The sequence below is a fragment of the Elgaria multicarinata genome, chromosome 22 (genome assembly GCF_023053635.1).
Source record: "Elgaria multicarinata webbii isolate HBS135686 ecotype San Diego chromosome 22, rElgMul1.1.pri, whole genome shotgun sequence".
Taxonomy (NCBI): Eukaryota; Metazoa; Chordata; class Lepidosauria; order Squamata; family Anguidae; genus Elgaria; species Elgaria multicarinata.
In genome coordinates, this window is record NC_086192.1 from 2,142,235 (window position 1) to 2,161,617 (window position 19,383).

The 19,383-nt window shown below is 48.4% G+C and overlaps 2 protein-coding genes across 2 annotated transcripts in view; one reads left to right on the forward strand and one right to left on the reverse strand.

Annotated features, from left to right (window-relative positions):
- Window positions 1–8,609, reverse strand: part of SSH2 (slingshot protein phosphatase 2) — a 101,141-nt gene extending 92,532 nt beyond the window's left edge. Inside the window, exon 1 of the mRNA XM_063146554.1 lies at window positions 8,525–8,609. Within this exon, the coding sequence (XP_063002624.1) occupies window positions 8,525–8,587 (63 nt within the window). The 5' untranslated portion in view covers window positions 8,588–8,609. The remainder of the gene's footprint in view (window positions 1–8,524) is intronic.
- The window catches only part of EFCAB5 (EF-hand calcium binding domain 5), a 43,087-nt gene continuing 32,218 nt past the window's right edge, over window positions 8,515–19,383 (forward strand). Inside the window, exons 1-3 of the mRNA XM_063146781.1 lie at window positions 8,515–8,555; window positions 16,586–17,153; window positions 18,832–18,988. Coding sequence (XP_063002851.1) covers window positions 16,594–17,153; window positions 18,832–18,988 — 717 coding nt within the window. The 5' untranslated portion in view covers window positions 8,515–8,555; window positions 16,586–16,593. The remainder of the gene's footprint in view (window positions 8,556–16,585; window positions 17,154–18,831; window positions 18,989–19,383) is intronic.

The following is a 19,383-nucleotide window of genomic DNA, read 5'->3' on the forward strand; positions in this document are numbered from 1 at the left end:
GGCGAAAGAAGGCTAGATGGAAAAGAGAGGTTTCCCTCCTTCCTGACCACAGAAGGAGATAAGGGCGCTGGCACGCTGCCCCACTGAACGTCCCAGATCATAGGTGCCTCCTTACAAAGCCAGATTACCAAGCATCCATTAATGGAATTAGCCAATTACCAGGTGAGTTTTAAGCGTGAGAGGTGAGATCAAAGCGCAGAGAGGTGCTTTAGCGGCAGCTGGACGTGGGCCGGGAACCACGTGCCTTGTACGGATGCTCTGACCGGGCACAGGGGGATGGATTTGCAGCAGGCACAACCCCACCGGCCGTGCAATGAACAGGAGGGGCGCCAAAGCATGAGCTCACGGCTTTTTCTGCACCTTGTGCCATAATCCTGGATGTCTAATTTAGACAACAGGTGCTTTGCAGGCACAGGATCCCAGGTTCCATTGCCGCACCTCTCGTTGTTGTGGTTAAATTTCTTAGATGCCCTTCTCGGGGCAAGGAGGAGGCTCCAAGTGCCTTGCAACAAAAATTAAAATGTACAAAAATTAGTTTTAAGAAGCTAGAAAATAATAAAATACCACCACCCAAGAAAAGAACTAAATTCAGAAGCCCACCATATGCAATTACATGCATGGGAGTAGAGGAAAGTGTTAACGTTTTTTTTAAAAAAAAGCTGACAATGCCAGGCAGGCCTCACTGGAGAGGACCTTCCAGAGGGTTGCCAAGGAGAAGGCATTCTTCAAGGGAGGTTACTAGGATCTGAGGTAGCAGGAAATGGGGAAGCCCTTTCTCTATGGGAGACCCGGGTGAGGTTCTGCCACCCAGCGCAGACAATACTGGACTAGAGGGGCAATAGCGCAATGCCGTATAAATCAGTTTCCTAGAATCTTACTTCCTTAGGATCCCGCCTCACAGGGACATAGGACAGACAAGAGCCTTAGGCCTCAGAGAGGTGACAGATGTGAGTGAGGGCTGTACCACTTCAGGCAGCAGGTGGAGGGGGATGGCACCGTTGAATGCTCCTCCTCCAAGCTTTCTTCCTAACATTCAAACCTGGCAGCCTGTTTCTGACCCCCAAATGCCTCCGGAAAGCTCAAAGGTATGAGAGATGATGCCAAGAGTTTTCTCTGGCTGGGGACTCCCAACCACCAGTGTTGAGAGCTACTTTACAGGGGGGGGGGGCAGGGGTCCCACGTAGATATGACGGCTAGCTGCTCTCAACAGACCTACAGTACTCTGTGGATGAAAGCCATTCCCAGCCAGGGGCCATCCGCAAACAGCACCATTTAAACTCCTGCCATTAGATGAAACACACACACACACACACACACACACACACACACACACACACAGAGGTCAAGTACTGAGAAAGGGAGAAAAACAATCCCCTTCCACCACACTCTGTATCTTTTGTTAGAATTATTACTTATTAAATTCCTCAAGCACCTTTCTTCAAACAAAACAAAAGGAAGACTCAGGGCCATGTACAACAGAACCAAAACATGCAAAATTTAAAACAGCGACAGCAATTATCTGTCAAGATACGATCCATCCCGTAAAACAGCTAAAATATCCATGACGACCACAGGCTATCATATTAAATAGCCCATCGTCTGCGTGGGAATAGACCACCGATGCCAGGGTTGTAACACACACACACACACTTGCCTTTTTTCCAAGCTAACCCCCCCCCCCCAAAAAAAACCACTTGCCTCTGGGCCTCCTCAGGCAAAAACTCCCCCGCCCCAGGACAGTAGAATCTTCTTACTTGCTCCTTCCATCACTGACAAGTAAGCAGAAAGATGCATTTTGAACTGATGACACGTTAAGTGCCCTACTTTGGGGAGGGTCGGGAAGACGAGAAGAGACACAGGAATGGGCAACTACAGCAAGGCACACAGCCATCACCTCTTTTCTGGGTCAGCCGCCTTCCCTGCCCTCTGGGAAACAATATGGTGCCTTATTAGAGTGAGTGGATGAGCAACGGTAGAGGCACTCAGGGAGCAAACCCCCAGCTCAAAACCATGCTCTTTCCAAGAAAGAAAGGGGGGACAGGTATTATGTATAAATGTTAATAATAACGGTCAGATGCATTGTCTCACGACAGGTAAAAAAGGAGAGGCTGCAGACTTCTTGTTTCTAGCAACTTCCCCACTCCATGCCCCTCTCTCTCTCCCATAGTTCCTGGAGATGCAGCAAGCCAACTCTAACAGCGATGAGACGACAAAAACCCGCAGCATCTCGCTCACACACACACACACTCTTCAGCCCCCTCAAAAAAAAGCCAGCCCTTGCCCTTACAATCCAAAAGACACAACATAAAAGGAAAAGGGATTGGGAGGGAGGAGGAAAAAGGCAAAACAAGGGCCAGTTCTTCGTTTCAAATGCGCACACAAACACACACCCCATCACTCAGGCCTCATTGATCAAAATGGCTTATCAAAACAGCATTAAGGTACTTGCACTAGCATTAATAAAAATAATACTGTTGTTTTATACTGTAATAATACTGTTTTATACTGTTGTTTTATACTTTGAATGTTTTTAATTTTTGTGAACCGCCCAGAGAGCTCCGGCTATTGGGCGGTATAGAAATGTAATAAATAAATAAATAAATAAATAATAAAAAGAATCACCCTGAAAAACAAGCATTGTACAGTATATTTTCCTTTATGTACTCCAAGAAATATATCTAGGTCAGCTTTCCCTGAACCTAGCACCACTTAGGCACGTTGGACTACAAGTCCCAGAATTCCCAGGATGTTGGGAGCTGTAATCCAATACACCCGGAGGGCACCAGATAAGGGGAATTGTGTCCTGAGTTGCTTTCCAGGGAAAGAGAAGCTGCAGCCTCAAAAAGCAAAGTACCTGTCACTGAGTTTCCTCTACAGGTGAGCCCAAGTGTAGCAAAGCTGTATTTTGCCCACCCTGATTTACAGTGTCTGCAAAGTTCAAACTGGAGTGCTCGGCAGTTGGACCCCGTGAGCCAAGGGGAGGCTGGTGGGTGCAACCATTTCTTGCCTCGGGCAAAGCAGGACGCCAACACGCGATGTCCGCATGAAACAATACAAAGGCGGCCATAAACGGAGGGTGGCGCAGCTGATGTGGAATTAAGAGGGCCTGCTAATAAAGTGATCGTCACCCAAGGAAGGCTCTGAAAGAACATTAAGGAGGCATTGAATAGCAGCAGCAGCAGCCGGCCGGCCGCAGCCATATCACAAGCAGTGCCAGGAGCGTGTTGTCTCTAGAAGGTTTGAAAGCCTGTCTTGAATTGTAGAGCCGGCACGGCACAGCGGAACGGTTAAGAGAGTGAGCTGTGAGCCAAGATGGTGCCAGTTCAATTCCCACCCCAGCTTCAAATTCACCAAAATCTCCTGCAACAAATAAGAGCTGTTCTCCTTCGGCGCCGATCCAGTTGCTGCTGATTCTCAAGCCAAATATGCTTGAGAATTAAGTATTTCAAAGTCCAGGAAGGGTGTTCACCTTTGCACGTTTTAATATGATCCCTTCAGCCCTCTTGGGTGAGAGAGGGCATCCCTTATTCCAAAAGATTGTATCCTTGTGGTTTAGAAGAAATTAAAGCAGTCAGCCATATTTTTTCCTTTTCTGCTATTTTTACCAAGATTTCCGTAAGAAGTTAATCAACGCATTAATCTCTTTGTCTGATTATTATATCCTTTTTCTTTCAGATACAAAAGAGTCTTTTGTATCTGAAAGAAATAAAAGAAATTGCAGCTAAATATTTGCAGAGAACAATGAGGATATGGGCTAAAATATTATCCAATTAAAGTAATCTGGCTCGGGCGGGCTGTATAAAGATACCTGAGCTGTGTTTTCGGATATGACTTTCATAAGTTGTTTTTGAATCTTATTCCTGCATGTTAATTGATGTATAAGTCTTATTGTGAAGTGTGTTGACTACATTGATTGATTATGACTAAGGATGCAATTCTTGCATGTTTAAAGAGAGAAAAAGTTCCACAACTCCCAGGATTCCCCAGCCAGCAGCTGTAGGACTTTTTTCTCTCTAAACATGCATGGGATTTTAGGACTGGTTTCTGTATAAACATGCATAGGATTGTGCTCTAAGCCGCCTTAGGCAAGCCACTCACTCTTATCCAACATTCACAATCTGTGGCTGGGTGGGAGCCTAAGAGGCCCTCTAGTCCATCCCTGCCTGCAGCTCTGCCTAGCTCCTCAAACCGGACTGCATTTTGTTCCTGGACCAAGAAATCTGCCCCAAGATGCTTAAAAAGAGCACATATGTGTAGGCGATTCAAAGGAGCAAGCCAAGCTGCAAGGGAAGTCTATCCAATACACCCCTCCTTTTGGGGGTTCCCACAAACACATTCTAGCTGCATCCTTTCTAAACAGGGCCACATGACAAAGCAACATTCAGACGCTGGCCCAAGAAACCCATTCTTTATCGACACTCTTTCCTCACCAGCATCTGGGCCGAGAGCAGAGAACCCTGAATTTACAGAGGCAGCATAGCATATGTTATTTTCTATTATTAATATTTATATATTCTCTTATCTGCTAGAAAGGCCATCAAAGTGGTACACAACGATTTAAAACCGCAGACTAAGACAGGGGAACACCCTGTGTCTGGTCTCCACTTGGGCATGAAGTTCTCTCAGTGGCAAAAAAAAAGGGGGAAAAAGAGGGATGCTTAAACCACGATAGAAACACTTTATCATTCTAACTTGGATTTAATGAGCTGGTGTCGAGGGGAGAACCTGTAGTTCAGCAACACAGTCCCAGATTTGCATGCAGAAGGTTCCAGCAATATTGGGATAGACAGACAGTCTGACCTTCGCTAAGACAGCTTCCCCTGATGCAGGGGTAATTAGAGACGAGGAGGCTCATCATTTCCTGGGCCCTGCTTTTTAAAAAGCTTGAAAGACTTTATCTGGGGTGGGGGACAACTTGATTCCCAGCTCTCTCATTATTGCTAAAGACCCCACTCAAAAGCCATGGCCCGCCGAGCTCAGACAACAAGAAGAACTTCAAAGGAGACCTGTTTTGCAGTCCCCGGACTCTTATCGCAGCCTTGACTGTGAGATCCCTGCCTTTGCTGTGCAGTGATGTCGTGTATTTATTGCAATCTTTATTGCCTTGTTTTATTATTTGGTTTGACTTGTAGGCCACTCGGAGAGACCTTCAGATGATAAGCACAGATAGCAATTTTAAGATGGGGGACGGACGGACGGACAATCCTCCTTAATGCACCTCAAAGTGACCTGGACAGCTCAAACAAAATATATTCATAAGCAGAAACTTGAGCACCCTCCAGACTAAGAGGCTAGAGATCGAGACCAAAACCTTGTCCTCTTCCTCCTAGCCAGCATCCTGCTGCAGGGCACAGCAGGATCAGCAGCTAGATTTGCAGAAGAGCCCCTGTGACAAAAGTGGCAGGGAGTCAGAGCACGCAGCGGCCCCCTGCCCACCCCGCTCAAGATGACTCTCATGCCAAGCTCCCTTGCCAAGGCCGATGCTCCATCCACAATCCCGTGGGACACATTTAGCCCAATAAGAGACACACAGGGATCCCTGATCATCCGGACATATCAAACGCTCAATTTTGCAGAAACCAAAACCAAAAGCTCCGAGCACTGTTTCGGTTCTGCTCGGAAGCAACATCAATTCTGCACGATACTATGGAGGTAATAGTTATGCAGGTATATGGGGAGGAAAGGAAAGAAATTGACGGAATTATCATAGAACAGACCAGGGAGCCATGAAAGGTCAGCACGTTCAGGCCCCTGCCAGGGGCCCACACCCCAGCAGGGGCCAGCGGACAAGCGTTGCTCCTCCTCTTCACCACTGCCACCTGCTTATTCACCTGCCTCTCATGCTGGCCCAGACGACGGTGGCCGTGAGGAGGAGGAGGAGGAGGAGGAGCAGACGCCATGGCTGACGTGCTCCCTGGCGCTCTGCCTGTCAAGCAAACAAGTGATGAGAAAGAGGATGAAGAGCAAGAGCAGCAGGCGACAATGGCAGGGACAAAGGGTAGAGTCACTTACGGAAGAGGACCGTTGAGCTTGTCCGGCCCACGGACCCTCCAAACCTGGGAGTAAGTGCCAGGAAGCGGAATTGGAACTTGGAAATAAACATGCATGGGACCATGCTATTTGGAAACTATCCCCCCACCAATTTTTCTGACACGTTATGAAAGTTGGAGGTCTACAGCAAGAGGCCGATCCCCTTAGAGCTCAATCCTATGCATGTTTGGACAAGAAAAGTCCTTCAACTCCCACACAGGCTGGGGAATGCTGGGAGTTGCAGGACTTCCTTTCTGTCTCAACATGTGCAGGATTGGGCCCTTCTCTATGCCAGAGCCTCAGGCAGCCAACAGGTTAACAAAACCAAAATGGGGGGAAATATATATTAAAGTTATTACAAAATAAAGATACTGTTGTCCCATAACAAGGCAGCATCCTACAAGTTCAAGCATACACATGAAAACCACGAATGAAAAGCAAAAAAACCCCAACGAATTCATGGTATTAGAACATGCCCAGTTTTAATCTCCTTGGAATATTATTTGGAATTGTTTTAAAGCTGTGTTTATTAACAGTCTTGTATTTTATTTTGCAGTTATTACCTTTTTTTTAATGTTACAAGCCACCTTTGGTGTTTTTGATGGAAAGCTGGTATGGTAGTACCATCCTGCGTGTGTCTACTCAGACGTAAACCTCAATGCGTTCAATGATACTTACAAGAAAGTGTGTACAGAATGAGAGTATCGTCATAGTCAGTTTTTTTGTATACCACATTTCCATAATACACTGTGCTCAAAGCATAAATGTGTATTTAAATAAGGAAATGTGTTGTTGTTTTAGAATAGGGATGGGGCAAATGCGGCCTTCCAGATGTGGTTGGGCTGCAACTCCCATAAACCCTTACCACTGGCTATCCTGGCCAAGGCAGATGGGAAATGTAGTCCAAGAACACATGGAGAGCCACACACTCCCCACTCCTGTTTTAGAAAATAGCATTTGTACAAGAAAAAAATGGGCGAAGTCTACAGGGCAGAGCAACCTGGTGCTCTCCAGATGCTTTGGACTACAACTCCCACAATCCCTGAGTACTAGCCATAATGGCTGGGGCTTATGGGAGGTGCTGAACAAAACATCTGAAGGGGAACCAGGTTGTCTGTCACTGATCTATAAAAACTCACCTTGGAGAAAAGAATAAGGGTAAGCAGATGATAGGACAGGGGAAACTTCCCTTTATAATAAATGGCTTATACTTTTTAGGCTTATACTTTTGCAAAATGGGGTGGGTGGAATGAAGCAAGAGGACAGGCCTAAAATTGCAAGTGGGTTATGGTGTGGGTGTGCATGTGTGTGATTGCACAATACCCACCCCCCAAAATAGAGAGGACAATGACCAGATGGCTTGGGACCACAATACCTGATGGAATGCCTCTCCCGACATGAACCTACCCGTACACTGCGCTCAACATCTAAGGTCCTCCTCCGAGTGCCTCCTCCGAGGGAAGCTCGGAGGATGGCAACAAGGGAGAGGGCCGTCTCAGTGGTTGCCCCCCCCCCCCAACTGTGGAATGATCTTCCCGATGAGGCTCGCCTGGCGCCAACGTTGTTATCTTTTCAGCGCCAGGTCAAGACTTTTCTCTTCTCCCAGGCATTTTAACAGCATTTAACAACATTAAGTTTGTTTTTAATGGACCCCAGAATTGTTGTTTTTAAATGGATACTGTTGTTTTTATACTGTTTTTATGTTTTTTTAATTTTTGTATACTTTTAATGTTTACTATTTTTAATTGTTGTAAACCGCCCAGAGAGCTTCGGCTGTGGTGCGGTATATAAATGAAATAAATGAAATGAAATGAAATAACCCACCTTAGCTTCTTTGCGGGGGCGGGGAGGAGGCAGGCTTTAAATGTAACAAATAAATAAACTCATTTTTTTAAAGGGCATAAAAAGAGTAAAATAAAAAGATGCAGGGCTAAAATGAGGGCAAACCATGATGCCAGTCAGGCAGTAGACAAATTTAATAAATAAATGCTTATATATACATATATATAAAGTTGTGGGTTTTTTAACTGATGCGAGAGCCACTTTGGCCCACTATCGCCTGGATTAAAAATGCAGCAAATAAAGTAAAGATTATTTTAGGCAAAATTATTAACCCCCTTCCTCCACCCCCCATTACAGACCCCATCTTGGAGTGGGGTGGTGGGGCAGGAAAAAGAGAGGGAGGGGTGGCATGAATTAATGAATGAATGAATGGAGCCCATGAATGAATGAATGGGGGCTTGTGGAGTTTGCAGCTGTCACGGCTGGGAGAGAGAGAGAGAAAGCTCAAGAGGACGGCAAGGGGAGGGGGACAAAATACAGGGGGAAACGAGGCGCGGACGGGGAAGGCGGGAGGGGGGAGAGCGCGAGGGCGCGCGCATGCGCGGAGCCGCGGGCCGGGCGCGCTGAGGCGGCTCTTTCTTCTTTCCTTTCCTCTCCCTCCCCCTTCCCCGCTTCCCTTCTTCCCCGCCTCACGGAGCCGGAGGAGACTCACCGAGGCGCAGGGGCTGGAGGTGGCGCTCGGGGTAGGCGACCGCTGCACCGTCACCAGAGCCATCGGGGCGCGGCGGGGCCTCCCCGGCCGGCCTGCCGGGAGCCGTTCACTCCATGGCGAGGGCGCTGAGGGGAAGGAAGGCGGGAGGGAGGGAGGGAGGCGGCCGTGGCAACGGCGGCGGCGGCGGCGGCAGCTCCTCACCCGCCAACGCTCTCTCGCCGACTGAGGCGCGGCGGGGTTGGGCCGGCCGGGCACAATGAGGCGCCAGCGCGCATGCGCCACCTGTCAAAGCGGTAGGCTCCGCCCCCTCTCTTTTCCTTGCCGGAGTTAACCCCTGCGCGCCCGCTTGGCTTCGCTTTGCCCACGGCTCTCTGGGGACCGTGGTGGCTAGGGGATGATGGGGGATGTAGTCTGGGGAGGACGCCAAGGTGGGGAATTATTTATTATTATCATTATTATTATTTATTTATTATTGCATTTATATCCCACCTTTTCTCCTCTAAGGAACCCATCTCCTCCTCTCCATTTTTATCCTCACAACAACAACCCTGTGAGGTAGGCTGGGCTGAGAGAGTCTGTGGCTGGCCCAAAAGTCACCCAGTGGGTTTCCATGAGGACTAAAACCCTGATCTCCTGACTCCCAGTCCAACACTTTAACCACTACGCCACACTGGCTCTTTATCTACTGCCCCATAGCCAAAGCTCTCTGGGCGGCTTACTAAAATTAAAAACACTGAGCATTTAAAAACCAATATGCAAAGTTTAAAAAGCATAAAAAACAGACTGCAGCCCGACTATCCAGGGGTGTATAGGCTGCCATGCCCAACCTGGTGCTGCTCCCCTCAGCTGTGTTGGGCTAGAAATGAGTTGACCATTCGGGATGGGAATTGTAGTCCAAAACAACATGATGACACCAGGTTGGGGAAGGCAGATCTAGCACCGCCTCTCCCAAGCTGCTGCTTGTGTTGAGCCACAAATAAGTTGGCCATGCTGGGGGTGATGGGAGTTGTAGTCCAACATACTTGGAGGGCACCACCCTTACCTCTCACAGCACGCAGGTGCTGGTGCTGCTGCTCCTGCAGGGCTTAAGACTTGTGTGCCCACCAGGCCTGAGAGTGACTCTTTTCCCTTCCCCAACCTGGTGCCCCTACCGGTGGCCGTGCTGGCTGGGGGCGATGGGAGTTGTATCTCTGAAGAACACCAGGTTGGGGAATACTGATCTCAGAAAGAAACCTTCCCCAACCTGACAGCTTCCAGGTGTGTAGGACTGCAGTTACATTGGACATGGTGGCTGGGGATGATGGGGATTGTAATTTGACATCAAGTTGAGGAAGGCAGCTTTAGAACAGCCTTACTCAAGCTGATGCCCTGGCATGCTGAGAGTCATAGGACTTTTTTCCTGTCTAAACAGGCATAGGATCGAAGCCTTAAGCGTATTAGAAGTTGTATTCATGACTGGGGCCAAAGGTCCATTTAGCCCTGCGTCCCTGTCTCGAACAGTGGTCAGCCAGCTGCTTCTGGAAAAAAACACTGCCAAACCCTCCGCCATGGTTTGTCCCCCAATATCTGCTATTTCGAGGTAGATTGCTTCTAGGCATGGAGGCTCCATTCAGGTAGCCTGTCCAATTGATGTTGCACCACTCGCTCCATTCATGTCTCAGGTGTTCCTTGGCCTCCTTGTGGAGAGATGTGGGAGCAATAGCATTTATTGTCTGGGGGAAGTGAGCTGTGAGTGGAAACCTTGACCACTAGAAAACAAACAAACATCTCCAAGGAGATCTTCGCGTGGGATCAGAGCCTGAGAGGGGAAGCAGCGGAACGCACTGAAAATGGAGCCTTGCCCTCACCCTGGACTTCCGTGAGCGCCTCAAAACACAAGCTCCGCGGAGGTGAAGTCAGGAAATGGTTTATTTTATTCTGTTGAACGATGTCATGATCCAGGGGCTGGAGCATCTCCCTAATGAGGGAAGGTCGCAACAGCTGGGACTGTTTAGCTTGGGGAAAAGGAGGCTAAGGGGAGACAGGATCGAGGTGGACAAAATCATGCCTGGTGTGGAGAAGGTGGAGAGGGAGACATTTTTCTCCTTCTCCCATAATACTAGAACCCAAAGGGGTCATATCCCATGAAGCGGAATGGTGGGAAATTCAGGACAGATAAAAGGACTTCTTCACACAGCACATAGTGAAACTATGGAATTCGCTACCACAAGACGTAGTGATGGCCACCAATTTGGATGACTTAACATCAGGTTAGACAAATTCCTGGAGGAGAAGGTTATCAATGGCTACTAGTCCTGATGGCTATGTGTCCAGTATCCAAGGCATGTTCCCCCAGTGCAGGGGAACATGGGCGGGAGAGTACTGTTACACCTGTGTCCTGCTTGTGGGTCCCTGGTCGACAACTGCCTGGCCACTGTGTGAACAGACTGCTGGACTAGATGGACCTCGGTCTGGTCCTGCAGGGCTCTTCTGATGTTCTTCTAGTGAGATCATCATCATCATCATCATCATAAAAAAAAAATGTTACCCGCCTCTCCCTCTGGATCGAGGCAAGGTACAACACAGATAAAAACACCATAAAATACATACATCTAATTCAAACGTTTAAAACCAGTGCATCATTAAAAGCAGCACACCATTAAAAAGGGCATCTTAAAATCCAGCTGGGTAGGCCTGCTGGAAGAGATCAGTCTTTATGGCTTTCTTAAATTCTGGAAGACTGTTAAGTTGACGAATCTCTCCCGGCAAGCCATTCCACAAACTGGGAGCGGCAGAAGAAAAGGTCCTCTGGGTAATAGTTGGCAGCCTTGTTTTTGCTGGCTGGAGTAAATTCTTCCCAGAGGACCTGAGTGTGCGGGGCGGACTGTATGGGAGAAGGTGATCCCGCAGGTAGCCTGGACCCAAACCATTAAGGGCTTTAAAGGTAATAGCCAACACTTTATACTTAGCCCGGAAACTAATTGGCAGCCAGCGAAGAGATTTTAAGACTGGTGTAATGTGGTCACTCCTAGGTGTACCAGCCTGGCTGCCATATTTTGAACTAGTTGAAGTTTCCGGATTAGGCACAAAGGTAGCCCTATGTAGAACGCATTGCAGAAGTCGAGTCTTGAAGTTACCAGCGCGTGCGCTACCGTCTTTAGGTCTTCTGACTCTAGGAAGGGGCGCAGCTGGCGTATCAGCCGAAGCTGATAGTAGGCACTCCTGGCTGTCGCATCTATCTGGGCTGTCATTTGGAGCGATGGACCCAGAAGCACCCCCAAGCTGCAAACGCTGTCTTTCAGGGAGAGTGTAACTCCATCCAGAACTGGTTGACACACCTCCAAACCCAGGTTATGACCTTTGACAGTAAGCACCTCCGTCTTGTCTGGATTCAGCTTCAGTTTGTTTTTCCTCATCCAGCCCATTACCGCCTCCAAGCATTCATTCAGAGGAGACACACTATCCTTAGCTGACGCTGTTGTCGAAGGCATAGAGAAATATATCTGGGTGTCATCAGCATACTGACAGCACCCCGCCCCATGCCTCCGGATGTTCTCTCCCAGCGGTTTCATGTAAATATTAAATAGCATTGGGGAAATGATGGCACCTTGTGGTATACCACACGGCAGCTCCTTCTTTGAGGAGCAGCTACCCCCAAGCATCACCATCTGGAACCTGCCCGAGAGGTAGGACCGGAACCACTGAAACACAGTGCCCCTGATTCCCAATCCCCTCAGGCGATCCAGAAGGATACCTTGGCCGATGGTATCGAAAGCCGCTGAGAGGTCCAAAAGCACCAGCAGGGAGGGACACGCTCCCCCCTGTCAATACTCAGGCGTGGATCATCTGCTAAGGCGACCATAGCGGTCCCCGATCAAAGTTTGAATGGAGATGCCAGGAACTGAACCCGGGACCTTCTCCATGCAAAGCAGTTGGAGCTATGGGCCCTTCTCCAAAAGCTGCCCTGCTTAATTTCTTCACGCTAAGGCACAGGAGCGGGGAGGGGAGAAGGCTGGCAAACCTAGAAGTTTGAAAGACTTTCACTTTTTCTCCCTGAGTGCTATTTACAATCACACTAGGTTTACGGAGCATTCTGTCAACAGTAGATATTTAATGCTCAAATCCAAGTAGTTTTGTTGTGGTCGCGACCGACACAGACAGATTTAAGATGTCAAGTTCGTTTCCCTGTGTTCAGAAGCTGTGGCACTCTTCTGCTCCTTGACCACAAACAAATTCACCCCATGAGAACCAAGGCAGTTACAGTATATACAGTACATTTCTTGGCTTCACATCCAGGGATTCCAATGACATTTGAGAACATTCTGTATTTAAAAAAATAATACACAGAAAGCCATTAAAATGTCCAGAAGGAACAGCCAAAAGCAGCATGAGAAATTGCAAGCATGCAGATTTTTTTGGGTAAAGGGGAGCACGTAGAGGAGAAGTAAACAAGGAAAGGGAAAGCGGCACCCGCACGTGTGCGGATATCACCGTAACCTCTTGCAGCATCAGGCACCACAGGGGAGCCATATTGGTGTTTGCAGTTTTCCATCTCCCCAGAGGATGCCTTGGACCCACATCTGGGAACCTAAATAGGATTGAAACCGGTTCGGGGCTTCCCTATGAACAATCCTGGGGGGGAAAGGGGGCTGTTTTGTGAGGGTGCAGAGAATTATTTATTAGAATTGCCCGCTTGGCAACCAACGTTTATTTATTTGCTTTACACCCCAGAGTGGGGCAGGGATTTTTTTTTTTTTAATTGAGCTAGGATTGAAAGACCAGCAAATTCATGGCTGGAACGAGAGACCTGAGCAAAGAGTTCTCTGATTTCTTCCTCCTCCCTGGTTATTTGTTAGTTGATTGTATTTTCATCCTGGCAGGGTGGGGGGGAGATCTACACTACTGCTTTAAAGCTCTTTATAACAGTTTTGACAACTGTTGGGGCCCAGGACACACTGCATATACAGGTTTCAAAATGTTTTCAAAGCGCTTTAAAGCGCTTTAAAAGCAATAGTGTAGATCCCCCCCTGCTTTTCAGGCAAACTCCCGAAGCATCTCATATCATCCATAAAAATTGAGACCAGCCCTGCCATCAGGCTCAAGGCCAAAAAGACAGTCATGTAAAGTTACCCTTTGACTGCAGCTCAAAGGTAGCAGCTAAGATAGATAAGGAAAAACTCTGACAAAACAAGTATCACTCCTTCCTTCCCTTGGGGAGGAAATGAGCCGTGTGTTTGTTTCAGTAATGTCTCCCCTTATCTTATCCATACTGAAGTGGACTCCAAGCAGCTGACAATAATACAGCTATGCAAAACAGAAAAGACAAAGTCCCCCAATAACAACTCGAAACAAACATACAAGGTGCAAGAGACTAACAGAACTGTGCAAGACCGATAGGATAATTTTATACAGTGTCTCGAAATAAAGCACTCGACGGTACACAAGCCATCACACCAATTAATCGTACACAATGTTTCTAAATTAAGCACTTGAGGGTACACAAACAATCATTTATTTTATTTATTTATTTTTATTTATTACATTTATATACCACCCCATAGCCAAAGCTCTCATACCAATGTCATAACAACCATATTATCGAATCCTGGTACATTCTCATTTCGACTACGGATAATGTTCATCAGGAAAGCCTGTAGACAATTCTTTAGGTACGTAACACTCTCTAATAACAAAATCTAATAATCAATATAGTTGAACGATACATTTTCCAGCAGCGTACTGGTCAATGAGGCAAAATAGCCAATTATGTATATAGGTAGAGAGTGAGGCAGGAGAAAACTCCAATACTGTATTGAAAGTAGAAATTCTGTTTTTCTCCAACTCATTCTTCCCAAAATGTGTTAGTACTCCAGAAGCTAGTCACCAAACAAAAGATAAATGTGGCAAAAGTAGCAATTAAAAACCAGGGTTCATATCATGGGAAAGGAGGGAAGACTTGATGAAATCCACACACACACACCCATTTCCCCTAATTTAAATAGAATTTTAAAACAAAACAAAATCAATAGCTAAGGGGGCCTAACACAAAAGGTAAGGGGGTTGAGGCCCCTTGCCTCCCTCTCCACAATTTCAGCAGTGGTTAAAGCATCACTAGAGGCCCAAATGAGGAAAACATTGGAAGCTGCCATATGCCCAGTCCGTCCCTTGGTCCATCCAGCCCATTATTGCCTGCACTGACCGGCAGCAGTGGCTTTTCAGAGTTTCAGGCAGGGTTTTTACCTGGAGATGAAGGAGATTGAATGGGGGACCCCTCCGTCCTTGACCACTAAGCTATGGCCAGGGGAGGCTGGTGACTCTGAAGTCAGTGAGGTATTGAATCCTCCCCAGGTTTCAGTCAGAACTCTAAAGGTGCTCTCTGAGTGCCTTGGGTCATTTCCCAGTGTTTCTTGGTTAGAATCCATAGCAGTTCAGCAGGTCTGAAACAAGCTTAAATTGGTACTTAAAAGAGGTGGGCCCTCAAATTAGGGAGGGTAAAATGAGGTTCCCACTGCTTTATCCATTTTTCCTGTAACTACACTGCAACGCTTTAGGTGTGTTTACTCAGAAGTCCCACTGAGCTGGCTGCTAGAAACATCTTTGGATCATTGTGAGAGGAGGAAGCACTTCAAAATCAGCCATTGGTCCAAAGGCTGTCTTTTATCAAACAGCTCCCCAAGGGTGGCGTGACCAGGCGGCTCCAGGAACACACCCTCCAAAAAATCTCTTTCTTCTTTGCAAGATGAAAAAAGGCCTTCTTTCTTCCCAATGTTGACTTGCCATTAATTTTCCCATTTATAGCCGCAAAAATGTCCACCACAGCTTCTCTGAATGTCTCTGCTCCTGCCCTCTGAGGCAGTGCTGAAATGTAGGATTTCTACTTCCCCCAGGAAGGGTCATGCGCCTGTCACTTGCCTCCTCTCGGATCATTTCCCGGCCAAAGAGTGTAATACTTGGCCATTTTTCTTCCATCTCCTCTCTCTCCCCGCCCCCTTTTTAATTCTAACAACCCAATGATGTAATTACAGTGAGGAAAACACTAATGCGCTCACCCTCCCCAGCTGCCCAATATGGGAGACGGCCCACCTCCATCATGAGCGATGGATGAAACCCAGCAACCTCCAGGGATCGTTGCTTAGCAACGCCAAACACATACACAGGAGTAAAATTCTGCCGCAAGACCTCCGGGTTCCCACGTAAGTTTCTGGACGACTAAAATTAGACGGCTCTTTCTTAAATTCCCAGGCATCTTTGGGGCGGCTTGGAGGAGAAATCTCCTTTTTTTGATGCCAGCTCTAGAAGGTAAAAAGAAAAGAAAAAGAAAGGACAGAAACGTGATGCCCGTATTGCATTGCAAGTCTTTGAAAGGGAGAAAGGTGATTGAGATTGTAGTGCAAAAACCCAGAAGTGGGGGTGCTAAGATAACGTTATCCACCTTTTCTTCACTGACCTTTCAGTAGGTCTGGGGCATAGGCCCTGCTTTGTACGCAGTAGGTCCTGGATTCAATGCCGGCATCTCCACATAGGCCTGGGAAACATTCTCTGTCTGACTTGGTGGAAGGCCGTTCCTTCTGTTCATCTTGAAACCAGCCATTTCTTTAGAACCATGAGGACTGGAGTCTTTCTTTTTAGGGCTCAGAGATAGTGCCCCTTGGTCTGATCCAGCATGGCTCCTCTTAGGTTCTCAACATTTGAGTATTTTAGAACTTATATTTAAGTTAATTGAACTTGTTATTTGGTTTTGCTGGCTGAAGAATTGTTGTTTTGTTTCTTAGTGTGTGGCTGTACGGTTTTTATATTGGATTTCTTGTCTCTTTCAAATGCTGTGTACAATGCCCTGGGGTCCTGTGGATGAAGGAGGTGGGTGTTATACATTTTTTAAATAAAATAAAGTAATAAATAAATAAAATCAGAACCACTGTCGAACCTTGTCTCAAAAGTGAAACTGATGTGAAATTGGCATCTCGTGCTCACTAACACTTCAAAAGTAACCTTGCTGGATCTTAATAATGGGGTGGGGTGGGGAGACCCCGAGACGTGACATCTGCCAGAGTCACACTACACTTCCCTCCCTTTTATGTGCAGAATGAAACATGGCTGCAGAGCCAGAGAAGAGCGACGCTGGTCCTGAGAGAGGCTTCCTGGCGGATCCACCTTCGGAAACCGGAAAGAGGAACCCAGGGATTTCGGTCCGGCCCTTGTCTCCGGGGATGGACGCTCGCTGGAAGGCCGTTTTCCACGAGAAGATGCAGCCGAGGGCGTTGAAGCTCCAGGAGCTGAGGGTAGAAAAGCTCCACCGGGTCAAGCTGCAGGAAAAGAAGGTGGAAAAGAAGGAGCCTGCGGACGGCCTGTCCCGGGAATGGTTCAACGATGAGTCGACGACCCTGGAGACCCGGGCTTACCTGCTCGATAAGCTGCTCCCGACGCTAGTGCCTGGCATGGAGAAACTGCTGCGGGCTGCGGAGAGGAAGAAGGCCCTGGAGACGGCCGAGCTGGAGCCCCGTGTTCTGGACCCCATCAATTTCCTGGGGGAGTACCTGATGAGGCACAACCCTTCCTATGAGATCTCAGCCATCCCCAACCCCTACGTGCGAGGGATGAAAGCCGTCACGGAAGAGCTGAAGACCCAGGTGCCCGAGACGACCATGCACAAGTGAGCGTTGGCCAAGCCGCGTGGGACGTCGTCCGATGTTGGAGACGAGGGAGGCAGGGCTGGAGAGGGGGACGGGGCGGGAACAGAGTGCCGCGTCAGGATGGCGGTCCGGGACTCCTCTTTAAGGGCGAAAGGAGCGCTAGCGGTGTCCAGTGCAGCGTTCCTGAGAGGAGACATCCCCAGGGGAGTGACTCAGGCAGAAATGGCAGAGGGTGGTGGGGCACTTTAAAAAAAAAAAAGTTCTTCCCTGGTCTGAAATTAAGACGTGAGAACGCAACTGGGACCGCCACAACAAAATGCGGCCATTAGGCCAACTTCCCCCGCCCAAGGCCGGCGCTGCCGTTAGGCCAACTAGGCAGCCGCCTAGGGCGCAGACCTCAGAGGGGCGCAGTACTGCCCTTTAAGGGTCACAGTTTTATACAATTTAGCTGTTTCAAGAAAAAACGTAAGTCCAAGTTTTGTGCTTTTTATTTTTTCTACAAAACATCTGTTCTTAAAAATTGAAGTTGGCAATTTTGGTGGGTGTGGGTGTGTGGGTGTGCAAGTAGCTTGCCTTGCCTAGGGCACAAAATAGTCTGGCATCGGCCCTGCCCCCGCCTCTCTCTAATAGGAGAAGAATACTCCAGGGCTCGAGCCAGCCAAGCCACCGTGCCCTCCTCTAGGACAGGGCTGGGCAGAAGGCAGATCGCCAGATGTTTTGGACTTCAACTCCCAGAAGGCCCTGCCAGCAGGGCCAATGGTCAGGAAAACCGGGAGTTTGAAATATCTGCAGATCTACATCCGGCCTGCTCCTGCTCTAGGATAGCCTTTTCCCCATGGAGGCACCTCCAGATGTGTCGGACTACAGCTTCCAGAGGATCCGCCTGAGGACACTGATCTCTTGCTTGTGTTCCTCCTGGGCCCTGTTTTTGGCGTCCCATCGGCATGAGAGGGGAGAAGTGACAAGGAGAGCCGTGCTGGATCACGCCAATGTTCCTTCTCGTCTGTTATCTGGTTTCCCCTTTCCGCAAGGACTGGACAGCCTTTTGCACGTTAAGAGCAAAAGCAATGTGGTTCGTTGCATCGCATATCTCTGCGCGTGTTTTGAATCTTTGGCAAAGGCCTTTGGCTGTAAGCCGTGTGGCATCGTGGAGCCAGTATCCATAGGAGCGCCACACCAAGACCTCTTTTATTATTATTAGCAGGGACATTGATGTCTTCAGCCACCCCACAACAGCCTCAGAATTCCCCGTTCCCTCTGAGCATAGCTGCAATCCTCGCAGTAGCTGAGGCAGGGGGATGGATTTTCCCAGAAGCCCTATATTGTTCCCTGTTGCAACACAGAGTGTTTTTGGGTGGCCCGGGTCTGGAATGGATGATTAGGATCCGTTTGCTTTACCAAAGTCCTGCTCCATGTAGAGATGAAAGCTGCCAGATCTGGTTTGTTGATGTGAATCGACACAACTGCCCCCCATTTCACTCTCCTTGCGGTGCGGGCCTGGGCTGTGGGGCCTGTCGTGATGCACGGCTGCACATCAAAGTGTACCCCAACGCCCCTGCCCATAAGCACTCAATGTTTGACCTGACCTGAGCAAAAGCGTGCCCCCAATCTTAATTCAGGGCAAGAGAGGGGAGCTCAGCTGTGAGAAATCTGGGGGACACTCTGATTTGTAAGCCCTGTCATCCCTGCGCCTTACAGGCTAGCCCAGATGAAGATGCTGGTCAAGGAGAAACGGGAGAAGAGGGAGCAGGTGGAGAAGATCAAGGGGGACGTCAAAGACGTGCGCAAGGAGACGCTGGCCATGCAGTTCAGAGAATGGACGCAGGACGTCTCCGGGCACATACCGCTTGAGTTGGTAATGGGGGCAAAACAATGAGAGGGAAGGGCTTTCTAACGAAGTGGGGGTGCAGAACCTCCCTGGGAGCTGGGTTCCATTTTGGAGAACCTCTCGGGGGGCCTCATTCCGGTGGTGGGAGGGGCCAAATTCAAATGGGGGCGGGGCCAAGAATGGAAAGGAAACAGCAGCTCATTGTAGCTTGTAGCTTTTCCTAAACCTTAGAAGAAGCATTTCGGCCTTTTAGATTAGGGTGGTTGGGTAACAATACGGAAGCCGAGAAACTCCCAAAAGATTGGGGAGGGGGAGGGGGAGGGGTGCAGCTGCCTGGGGAGTCCCAGGACAACTGGATTTGGCTCCTGGGTTTAAAGCCCTTTACACTCCCGCCTGCTTGTTGGATGTAAATGAAAGATAGC